Raw genomic sequence first — 12,164 nt, forward strand, 5'->3', positions numbered from 1 at the left:
TCCCTGTGCTCTGTCAAAACATGTTTTTTACGTTTTCAAATGTTTCCGTGCGTAGACCGTTAAATTCTGTATATGTCCAAGCAAATCTGAACATGTCCTGGAATTTTGGAGAGCGAAGTTGATTATGTGTGAGTGCTTGAACTTTGATAATTATCTGAAAATAAAAAATTAAAATTTTCACCCGAGAGAAGATTTGAGCCAAGGACCTGTCGTTCCACAGCTGCTCACGCTAACCACGGCGCTCGTAAGCTAACATTCTCATTGATGTTGCCTACCTTGGGCATGGACTACTCAGTTTGTATATTTTGCTTATTTTTTTCATAGTTCCACACACCTTCTTCCTGTTTTCTCGATTGATCTGTGTTCAGTTTTTCAAGGCCTATCCCTGTACCAACTTATAACTAAATCTGAGGGGGGTGCGATGGGGAGGTTCCCTTGTTAGCATCCTCCCAATCATATATGTCGGCAACCCTCGGGCAAGTCATGGCGCCCCAGAACTCAGTGCTGCTGCGCCCCGACTGAACTTGTGCCGCATGCCAACTCAAACACTGCCAGGTCCGAACTCCACTGCTGGCGCGTTCCAACTGACTTCATTGCCCGATCCCAACTGCACTGCTGGCGAATTCCAACCCGTTAGACCACACACGACGACCAGGAAGTAATAGCAGTCCAGCAAAGATAATACGGCAGGGCCTATATCGATAAGCGCTGCTGCTGCCGCTCACGGGCAGGCAAGGCGGCTACTCAGTGACACCAGTAACTGAAAGTTAACATAACGAGGCGACAGTACGGTAAAAACTGGGTGTTAAATAAGAGATGGGACAAATACGAATCACGCACGGCTCAATTACCTCGTTTTTTTCTGAACAGAAACAAAGAATACAGTAATGACATCACTGACACAACAAGAATCAAAATTCCCTGTATTTCAAATAAAGAAAATCGACCATGGCTAGTAGCTCCTTCGTCTTTCCAGCACATAATTTGCTGGTCAGTAGAAGATGGGGAAGTTTCATAGGATGGAAAGATCATGCAGTTTGAAACCTAAAAGCACCCAATATTTTTCTTTACACTGACGGAAAAAAGGTGTTGTGCGGCATAAACGGAAGTTTGTAGGCATGTTGCTACAGCTGAAATACAAGGTGATTCAAAAAGAATACCACAACTTTAAAAATGTGTATTTAATGAAAGAAACATAATATAACCTTCTGTTATACGTCATTACAAAGAGTATTTAAAAAGGTTTTTTTTCACTCAAAAACAAGTTCAGAGATGTTCAACATGGCCCCCTCCAGACACTCGAGCAATATCAACCCGATACTCCGTTCCACACTCTCTGTAGCATATCAGGCGTAACAGTTTGGATAGCTGCTGTTATTTCTCGTTTCAAATCATCAATGGTGGCTGGGAGAGGTGGCCGAAACACCATATCCTTAACATACCCCCATAAGAAAAAATCGCAGGGGGTAAGATCAGGGCTTCTTGGAGGCCAGTGATGAAGTGCTCTGTCACGGGCTGCCTGGCGGCCGATCCATCGCCTCGGGTAGTTGACGTTCAGGTTTATACCAATGTTTAATACACCACCTATCAGGAGGTTTAACACCATACTTCGTTCGAAATGCACGCTGAACAACTGTCGTCGATTCACTTCTGCCGTACTCAATAACACAAAAAGCTTTCTGTTGAGCGGCCGCCATCTTAGCATCAACTGACGCTGACGCCTAGTCAACAGCGCCTCAAGCGAACAAATGTACAACTAAATGAAACTTTATAGCTCCCTTAATTCGCCGACAGATAGTGCTTAGCTCTGCCTTTTGTCGTTGCAGAGTTTTCAATTCCTAAAGTTGTGGTATTCTTTTTGAATCACCCTGTATAATGTCTGTTCAAATGTCATACCAGTAGCGCCACTATGAGGATACAAATCAGGTTTGCTTTAAATACACGCTGAAACGGTCGTAAATAGTTACCTTAGAGATCAGACATTGTCAGTTGATGTTGGTCAAGAAGGCCTTTAAGGTAACAAACACCATTACTAACACCCCCCTGAGTTTGAACGAAGTCGTGTAGTAGTGCTACGAGAAGCTGTATGTGCCTTCTGCGCTATTGCAGAAAGATTTGGCAGGAATGTAGCGGCGGTACATGATTGCTGGCGGCGGTGGTAACGGGAATGTACGGTCGCAAGGAAACCGGGCTCCGGACGACCTCGTGGCACTACCGAGGGGGAATACCATTCAGCAGCGGTTGGCACCACACTGAGACAACCAACTGTTACAAACCGGTTGCTTCAAGGACAGTTCTGAGCCAGACACCCTGTAGCGTGCACTCTGCTGACCCCATACACCGCAATCTGCGACTTCGGCGGTGCCAAGCGACTGCTCATTGAGGACAACATGGCAACGTGGTGGTCTGTTGTTTTTTCTGATGAAAGCTGGTCCTGCCTCTGTGGCAGTGATGATTGTGTGTTGGTCAGAAGAAGGCCAGTTGAGGCCATGCAGCCAACCTGTCCTCGTGCTAGACACGTTGGACCCATACCTGAAATTATGGTCTGGGGTGCGATTTCTATGGCAGCAGGAGCACTTTCGTGGTTCACTCGCGCACCCTGACTACGAAACTGGACGTTAGTCTGGTGTTTCGGTCTTTTGTGCTGCCATTCACGAACAGCGTTGCATGGGATGTTTTACAACTCGATAACGCTCACCCACATACCTCTGTTGTAATCCAACATGCTGTGCAAAGTGTCGATATGTTATCCTGTGCTGCTCGATCACCAGATCTGTTCCGTCGAATAAATATAGGACATCATCGGACGAAAACTTCAACATCGTCTGCAAACAGCATTAACCGTCCATGTATTGACCGACCAAGTGCAACAGGCATGGAACGACATCCCACGAACTGACATCCGGCACTTGCACAACGCAATTCATTCATGTTTGCATGCTTGCGTTCAGCATGGTGGCGGTTACGCTGGTTATTAACGTACCAGCATTTCACATTTACTTTTACTCTAACCCTTGAATATGTTTCATATTTCATTATGCTACACAATATGTAGTTAAATTCTAATGATATCAGCTTACCTCACGTTGTGGTTGTCAGTTCTGAGCAACAGCTGTCCCTTTCTTCGCTTTTATATGGTTTCCTTGATTTCTTAGCTCAGTATTGTCGATAATGTTTCTACTCTTGCCTTTCCATCACAATGCACTGGATCAAAATATTCAAACTGACAATAACTGAAATGAAGTGAAATGTGCTACTACTTTTTGGTTGTAGGAACGCGAGCGAGAAACAATTTCAGCGTTTCCCATTTCCAGTCTTCAGTTGGCGATATTCTGCAGTTTTCCCTACGCCAAGTTCCCTGTGGTGCTTGCAGTGCCCCAGGAGGCTGTGATCTACTGTTAATAACTTCCATTTACTGTGTATTGGTCAATGAGGTAAATGGATCGATCTTCAGATCCAAAAATAATATTTTTCTTCAGACATTTGCAAAAATCTCACTCAGCTTGTTTCGAAACAAGTGAAGAGATCCTAACTAATGTCTCTCTTCCTTCCTGCCTCCATTTCCTAGTAGAGGTCACATGAAAGTAACTGTTCTTGCTCTAAACTGTGCGTTGATCATATGCATAGACTGTGGACCAGCTCTTAATAAACCAGGCGATGTATCAAAATCTTTTATCATATGTGAGGATCAATGTGAATCAACATCCTGAACGATTTTCTTTCTACCTTTTTAAATCTTAGCGCTATCGGTAGCAAAGTTCGACTGTATGTTATCCGTTACGAAGAATTCTTCTTCAATTATACGAGAGGTAAAGCTTTAATTAATCCGTAGGTGTAGGCCGATGTCGCCACAAGCAGTAGGAACACAACCCCAGCAGAGATCGATTAGACGAGATAACTTTCCTACAGATACAAGCATTTTCCGGAAATAGCTCCTCACAGCTTTCGGCGTCAACCACAAAATCATTTATACGTGTGTAAACTGTAACGCCGATGTAGCACTCCGCGATGTAATTCCGAAATTATTAATGCGTCTCTATTTTGTCTGTGTTAACAGCGGCGTGATTTCTACTTGCTAGAGTAGAACGAAACTTCTTCTAAGAAGCAGAAATAAAGCTTATTCAGACGCCTGACATAAAATTCACAACGGTTGCGGTTGCGTGATGCACATAAACAGGAAGCCGACATTTTCCGGGATGAGGTCTGATAAACAGCATCCCATCTCCAGCCAGATGAAGTACCAGACTCTGCGCCAGACTTCAGCTAATTCAGTTGCCGTTTAACGCCCGAGATGCAAGTTGCACGGTTCGTGCTGTTTGTACTGCCCCTTACCACTCTTGCTTCGAGCAGACAGATCGCTCATATCGGGCTCCTACGGCAGAAGAGCATCGACTCCAATGATTTGGAAAATAGAGGAAGCGAGCTTGTTGTAGAGAGTGGACGACTGAAGGATTACGGGTTTGATGCTACAGGTGGTCTGGAGAAAACGCCTCCTGGAATTTCCGCAACAAATGGAGTGCAGGAACCGATTCTGGCGAAAACTGAGTTTGTCTACAATGAAGGCAAGGACTTCCGGAGACCGGTTTCATCTTCCGATGAGTCTATTGGTAGCGACGAGGAGTTTCAAGAATACAAAGAAGCCGAACGTAAGCCATTATCACCACCGATTGGGAGGACTATCTTCTCCTTCGCCACGCGTCGCTTGGAAGGTGACGCTGAGAGGACAGACGACGAGAGACCCTCAGGAAATAACATCGGAGTTACACCTGGAGAGCACGAACCACAGAGGGAGGACGCTAACTCCGCACACAAAGATGACAACGGCAACGTCGATCACCCGTCTCGCAAGCAAGATGGGGACTCGTCAACTGGCGGAAATCTCTTCCGGATCCGGCGTGGCGTCTTCTCCGTTCCGGGCATTAAGACGATCCCGGAAGTGCTGGACTTGGGCCGTGGCAGGTGCAGAAATCCGCACCGCCTGGGCCGCGGCCAGGTTTTCTGCCGCCCAGTGTGGTAGGCAGCTCTCATGTTCTTTTAAACTCTCGCACTCGTGTATAGGTCGCCTTCCCCTGTTTGCCTTCCTTTCCTTTGCCCTCCTCTCTGTCTGCCCGAAACAGTAATCCACTAACAGCCTCCCCCTCGCATATTCCTTACCCGAGCCCAACATCTTGTTACAGCGATACAAATAAAGTCAGTTCAAAATACTTCAGACAAAATCGTATTTTTTCTACATTTAATAAATCTAGCCACGAATAGCTTAAAATCGCATGGGTCCCTATTCAGCGAAATGTACTCATATTTTTTAACTGTATTATTTTATATCAGTAAAACAGTTGAAAGAAACCTCGAATAAAGTGTTATTTCATTTATTTCAAAAGTAACTAGCGTCCTTGACTTTTGAATCATCATCTCAGTAACAAGTCAACACTTCTCGGACTGCTACATTACTAAAACTATCCTTCACTAATGACTTATTCTCCAGAAGTAAAATAAAACATACATCAAACAAATGTCATTTATTTACTAGGGGAATATAAACCAGCATGATCGCCTTTCTTATAGCTTTCTTCGTTACAAAGACACTGTATTGCTCTAATATATATATATATATATATATATATATATATATATATATATATATATATATAGTCAGGAACAATACTTACAATTTTGGGTCTGCATAAGCTGCCAGTTTATTGGAGCTAATACTTCTACAAAAATATACAATCAATCCATTCCTCACTCTTAAGATTGCTTATACTGCGTTTGTTTCAGCAAAATAACCAGATAACCAGATTTTGGCCTAAGCGTTTACTACTATCTTGGTACATAAATTATACACCCATGCTGGGAAAATTTACTTTTTTTCTTATTATTCACCCTAATATCGCTTTTATACTATTGAGTATCAAAGAAGTCTTTAATAAAAACGTATTCTTACATCCTCAGAAGTTATGTACTGTACACTGTATGCCTCCGAAGTGTTGTAATTATGAAACAGAATGATAATCTCTTTTCGGGTTTGCTATATATATAAGCAGCTGTATCTTGTAAATGAAACGATTTATTTTAGTTACTGTACATATGTTCAAGAGCAATCAAAGCCTTTTTTGCTCTACTAATAAATAAGTATTATGCGAAATAGCTCTTCATATAATAAATATATTTCTTTTGTTTTTTAGAGTAGCAATAACTCGGTGATGTTATACTTCAATAGTCAGAGATCACTCATTCTAACTTTTGATTATTTCTGGTAAAGAGATTCTTGCAAATAGTTTAAAAGATTCAAAACTAATTATTCGCCCTGCATTTACCAAACTCATTGAATTAGTTTTAATCTGACTGCGATTTCTTGGAGGTGAGTTGAGAATGAGGGTATAAAGTGTTGTTAATAACTGACGTCTTGGCTGCACTGCTGAACCAGTCTGTAGTGTTGGAAGTACGGGAATGTGTTCCAAGCAGTATGCGTTTGGACGGGCACGAGTGAGTAGAAAGAAGGGGGAGGAAGAGATGGAGAGTGAGTGCGAGGAGGACGAGATGGACAGACAGGGGGAGGAGGAACAGTAGGAGGTGGACAAATGGGTGATGAGGAGATGGATAGGCAAAATGGGGAGATGGATAGATAGAGGAGGAAGGGGGGAATGAAGAGATAAAGTGGAGGAGCAGATGGATGGGGAAGAGAGGAGTAGATGGACAGAGAGAGGGGTGTGTGGAGATGGACAGAGAGATGGATGAGGAGGAGGCGGATAGAATGGGGATAAAGGAGTTGGACAGATAGACGAGGAAGAGGAGATGAACAGAGAGATGGGTAAGGAGGAGATGGACAGAATGGGGTAAAGGAGGTGGACAGATAGATGAGGAAACAGGAGATGGATGGAGGAGAAGGACAGATAGAGGGGGATTAGAAGGTGGACAGACATGGGACGAGAGGGGTAAGGAGGAGAGCGATAGAGAAAGGGTGAGGAGATGAACAGAAAGAGGGGTCAGGAGGAGGTGTGTGCAATACATGTGACATATGCATACACAGGTGAAGCCACCGGTAAAAAGCCAGTTGATCATAAGTTGTAACAGTTTTTGTCAATGCGTCACATTTTAGACCTAAACTGTAGACCTAAGGACAGAAAAATTTTCGTATCACACTCCATAATTCGGTGTCACGCAGTAAAACGTCGTGACATTTTAGCTGTGAAAGCCTGATTTGTGTAATCCTTAGTGCAGGTAGCTGGACACCTTACACTGCAACATTCAGTGCAACACAATGAGAACACAGACGTATTTTAATGGATGGAATATTAAACGTGCATGAAACCTGGATGATAAACATACAGACTGTATACACACAATGTGCTGGAAGATGAAAATTAGTGATAGCGAAATAAAATAGGTTCCAAAACCAGCACTAATTGTGAGATAGATTAACACTAACCATACGTCTAACGAATAGATGCCAGGGTTTGACAGTACTCTGTTTGTTCAACTGTGTCGGTCTACGCCATTTGGTGGAAGGTTACGCCAACAAATTACTTTCAGGTGAACAAAAAATCACTGTCGTCAAAATGTGCCGTAGAGAATGGTCAAAATAGTGCACAGTATAGAATAGTGGAAGAGAACATGTATATAACCCCATTTGGAAAAAATGTTTGCAATACTTAAAAAGGGGGTTAATGACATAGCATGGCGTTGAGTGTGTTCTTGAAATGTTAGAAAATATGATTTCTTATGTAAATGATACTTACTTCTAGTGTTTGAAAAACTGAGCAGTGATGAGCAAATAAGCCTAAATAGTGTTATATCATCGACAAATAACTGCTAATGGTAAATTTTTTACCGAAAATGCACGCCGCCCGCAGTATATGCAACAGGTACTGTACTTTATGGGTAAACCGCCATTGAATTGACTCTAGCCTTAAATAGAAACAGTATCGGTTACTCAGGGAGTGAAACCATTTAAACATCCTGAATCTCAAGACATTGTGGATACCAACGAGAAGTTTATTACCAAAAGGAGGTGGTCGCCTAAGCTGACGTTCACATTTGAAGGTAAACAGACGAGGTAAGCTCTCATTTTCACTAACTATCACATAAAATTAAATGAGCTGTCAAGACCTAGATAGCTCACAAGATGCTGCGAACATACGTCTAACGGAGATGCATGTTAGCAGCAAATCCTAACGCCTGAGTATTTTGGCAGTATGTTGCATGCAAGACTACTTAAACAATTCGTGTTACAACTGCAACAGCATCTATATGAAGTTAAGTGAGTGACCTTAAATTTTTCAGATTTTTCAGTTACATTACTAATAAGTTTGTCGGACAGAACTACCTGCATGCTAATTTAAAAGATTTCCGAATTTTCCATCAGTCCGTCAGTGTAACATTTTTTGCTTTTACTGCTATGATTACTTTATTATCAGTCGAATCACACTCTGTGCTGTAGCAGCATTAGACATCGCTGATCCATGTAGGAGCGTAATCTGGAAAGTTTCCCACCTAACAAAAAAGTAACGTATTTTTTCGTCAAATTTATATTTATTTTTCAGCATAATCTCCTTGTAAGTCTAAACACTTCTCTCAGAAATGCTGCCCTCGCTTTAATTCGTCCTAAGGCGAAGGTGATGCTCTCTTAATTCGACGGTAATTTCTGTTCTCGGAGTTAAACTTTTACCAGAGGGAACAAAGAAAAGTCGCTTGGAGCTCGGTCAGGTGAGTAAGGAGGATGGTCGCCCAGCTGAAACCGCAGTTCGTGGATTTTCGCCAAGGCACCCGCTCAGGTGTGAGGCGTCACAGAATGAGCAATTGTGACACCCAGCGCGCGGTCAGTTTTCTCATTCCTAAATGTACAATCAGTATGTGACAAACACATTCCTCAATTATGCTCATAACCTCTGCTATCTCCCTTGTCTAAATTCGACAGTCATCTAGCACAGTTTGGTGAACTTGAGTAAACGACTGTCAAACAAATCTGAGGGCCCTAAATGGCTGAATGTTAGATGAGTACCTCACTACGTAAGCCCAAACAAATGCCCCAACTTTTATTGACATGTGCTGCTGACAGGCAATTAGATTTAACATTTGGTCGGCAGTCTGCAGCAATGTATTTCATGCCGCAAGTGTGCGAGCAACATAAAACAATTTTAGACCACGTACGTTTTTATTTTTTGTTCATTATTGAGTGAAAAGCAAATTTTTCAAATTACTAGATTATTTTGCGTCTCCAGAGAGATATAATCGTGGCTGTAATTACAGTATGATAGTGAAACTTTGTAAACATTCTAATGCGTTAATGCGAAATCGATTTATAGTGGAGAAAAGTTAGTTGCAAACTTGGCCACCAGGTGCAAATCTAATGCTGTGAATGCAAAAAGAACTATTTAAATGTTTCCATGTGTAATAGATCAGGAATGAGACGTAGGCAGAAAAGGTCAATCAAGTGAGAAAAGCCGGCCGGAGTGGCCGAGCGGTTCCAGGCGCTACAGTCTGGAACCGCGTGACCGCTACGGTCGCAGGTTCTAATCCTGCCTCGGGCATGGATGTGTGTGTTGTCCTTAGGTTAGTTAGGTTTAAGTAGTTCTAAGTTCTAGGGCACTGATGACCTCAGCAGTTAAGTCCCATAGTGCTCAGAGCCATTTGAACCATTTTTGAAGTGAGAAAAACACCATGTTGGAGTACAAATGTTCAAATGTGTGTGAATGTCTAAGGGACCAAACTGCTGAGTTCATCGGTCCCTAGAGTTATACACTATTTAAACTAACATAAACTAACTTATACTAAGAACAACACACACACACACACACACCCATGCCCGAGGGAGGACTCGAACCTTCGGCAGGAGGGGCCGCACGGCCAGTAGAGTACAAAGAGCAAGGTTACTGATGATATCAAGGACTTTGATAAAAGCCGTTACCGTTGCTAATTTTATGATTTCGTAGCCACTGAGCCAGTGTGATAAAACTAAGCTTAAAGAAGCTCAGATAGTTATCTGCAGCAAATTCAGAGTGAGATATCGACTAAAGGCACACAAAGTGACTCGTCATGACCGGCGAGATGTTAAATTCCTTCAGAACAACGTTGCGATCGGAGTTTGTACGTGGACTGTTAGGAATGAGAAAGTTACCAGGAATAATAAGTTCCCTTCGATGCCGATATGCTGTGAAGATACAGCTGTACTACTCCAGCTGAATATGGATGAAACCTCGAGTGGTCTCTCGTAACATTTATCTTGCCAGTGGCTGTGTTCAGCCAGTACATGTACGTTTCGCAGCGTGATCCTACAAAATCTGCCGTTGGCCAGTCTCTTGCCTGCTTCTTGTTCGATAAATGTTAAACGAATTCTTGGGTGGGAATACGGAATTGTTAAATTTCTCCATATAGTACCACGTCACTTTACATTGAAGGTAGGATGTGTGAAATATGAAAAGTATTTACATTCAAGGAAAATCATTGCTGCTCGTTGAAGGGCCTTTGAACAAACTCGTTGTGGAAATGGTACCTACAGAGTTCGGAGGTGTATAATACAAGCAGACTTGTGTACACGGTTTCACGCAACGTGTTCGAACTATCATCACATCCACAGCAACCAGTCACCAGGAATATTGCTGACTTCTAGTAAATGAGTTTTCGCGCCCCATGTCGCCCGTCGCCGTCGTGAATCAATGTAATATCTCGACGTTTACGATTATCTTCATATGCACGGCAAAGATTGCTTTATCGACCAACTTAAAAAACGAATATTTTTCCAAATCATTTCTCGTTGTGCTACATTCTGAGGTGCTTAAGTCACTGTATCGCTTTAAAGATGATCTATGGTTGAAGACGATTTTGGTTAGCTACGTCCCCATACTTACAAGGGAACCTCCCCGTCTCACCCCCCTCAGATTTAATTACAAGTTGGCACAGTGGATAGGCCTTGAAAAACTGAACACAGATCAATCGAGAAAACAGGAAGAAGTTGTGTGGAACTATGAAAAAAATAAGCAAAATATACAAATTGAGTACTCCATGCACAATATAGGCAACATCAAGGACACAATGAACTCTGAAGCGCTGTGGTCCTGTGGTCAGCGTGAGCAGCTGCGAAGCGAAAGGTCGTAGGTTCAAGCCTCGGTCGGGTGAAAACTTTTTATTTTCAGACAATTATCAAAGTTTAGGCACTCACACATAATCAACTTCACTCTCCAAAATTCCAGGACATGTTCAGATTTGCTTGGACACATGCAGGATTTGACGGTCTACACACGGTAAAATTTGAAAACGTTAAAAACATGTTTTGACAGAGCACAGGGAAAACTGTGCGACTGTGAAACTGTTGCATTCATTTGTTGCAGTTCATGTTACAGACTCTTATGTTTTCATCGCTTTTTTGGGAGTGATTATCACATCCACAAGAAAACCTAAATCGAGCAAGGTAGAAGAATCTTTTTACCCATTCGCCAAGTGTACAAGTTAGATGGGTCGACAACATATTCCTGTCAGGTGACGCATATGCCGTCACCAGTGTCGTATAGAATGTATCAGACGTGTTGTCCTGTGGAAGAATCGGTTGACCTATGACCTTGCGAGCAAATGTTTTCGGTGCCCATTGGAGAGGCACATCCTTTCGTCTACTTATCGCACGGTTTTGCGGCGCGGTGGCAAAACACAGGCACTAAATTTATTACAGTGAACAGAGACGTCAATGAACGAACGGACGGATCATAGCTTTGCGAGAATAAAGAAAGTAAAATTTTCACTCGATGGAAGAATTGAACCAAGGACCTCTCATTCCGGAGCTGCTCACGCTAACCACGGGACCATGGCGCTCGTGAGCTCGCAATCTCCTTAATGTTTCTTATATTGCGCATGGACTACTCAGTTCGTATATATTGCTTATTTTTTTCGTAGTTTCACACAACTTCTTCCTGTTTTCTCGATTGATCTGTGTCCAGTTTCTCAAGGCCTATCCACTGTGCCAACTTACAACAAAATCTGAGGGGGGTGCGATGGGGAGGTTCCCTTGTTAGTGCTCAAGGTTTCTGTGATGTTGCAGTTACTTCTTATTACTTCATTAAGTTGTCATCACCCTGGAATGTTTCACTCCTGATAAATTAGACATTGTAGAAATGCCATCCATAAAAAAGAGGTCAGGTCCGAATGCAACCCTGACAAGACACACATGGCGAAGGAGT

At 42.6% G+C, this 12,164-nt stretch overlaps 1 protein-coding gene across 2 annotated transcripts in view; it reads left to right on the forward strand.

The window, feature by feature from the left end:
- Window positions 1-4,257: 4,257 nt before the first annotated feature.
- LOC126203886 (uncharacterized) overlaps window positions 4,258-12,164 on the forward strand; it is a 158,511-nt gene continuing 150,604 nt past the window's right edge. Inside the window, exon 1 of one of the 2 annotated variants that reach the window (XM_049938268.1) lies at window positions 4,258-4,709. In XM_049938268.1, the coding sequence (XP_049794225.1) occupies window positions 4,292-4,709 (418 nt within the window). In that variant the 5' untranslated portion in view covers window positions 4,258-4,291. Of the gene's footprint in view, window positions 4,960-12,164 lie in introns of both variants that reach the window. The other variant, XM_049938269.1, reaches the window with a different exon arrangement.

Source organism: Schistocerca nitens, chromosome 9 (genome assembly GCF_023898315.1).
Source record: "Schistocerca nitens isolate TAMUIC-IGC-003100 chromosome 9, iqSchNite1.1, whole genome shotgun sequence".
Lineage (NCBI taxonomy): Eukaryota > Metazoa > Arthropoda > Insecta > Orthoptera > Acrididae > Schistocerca > Schistocerca nitens.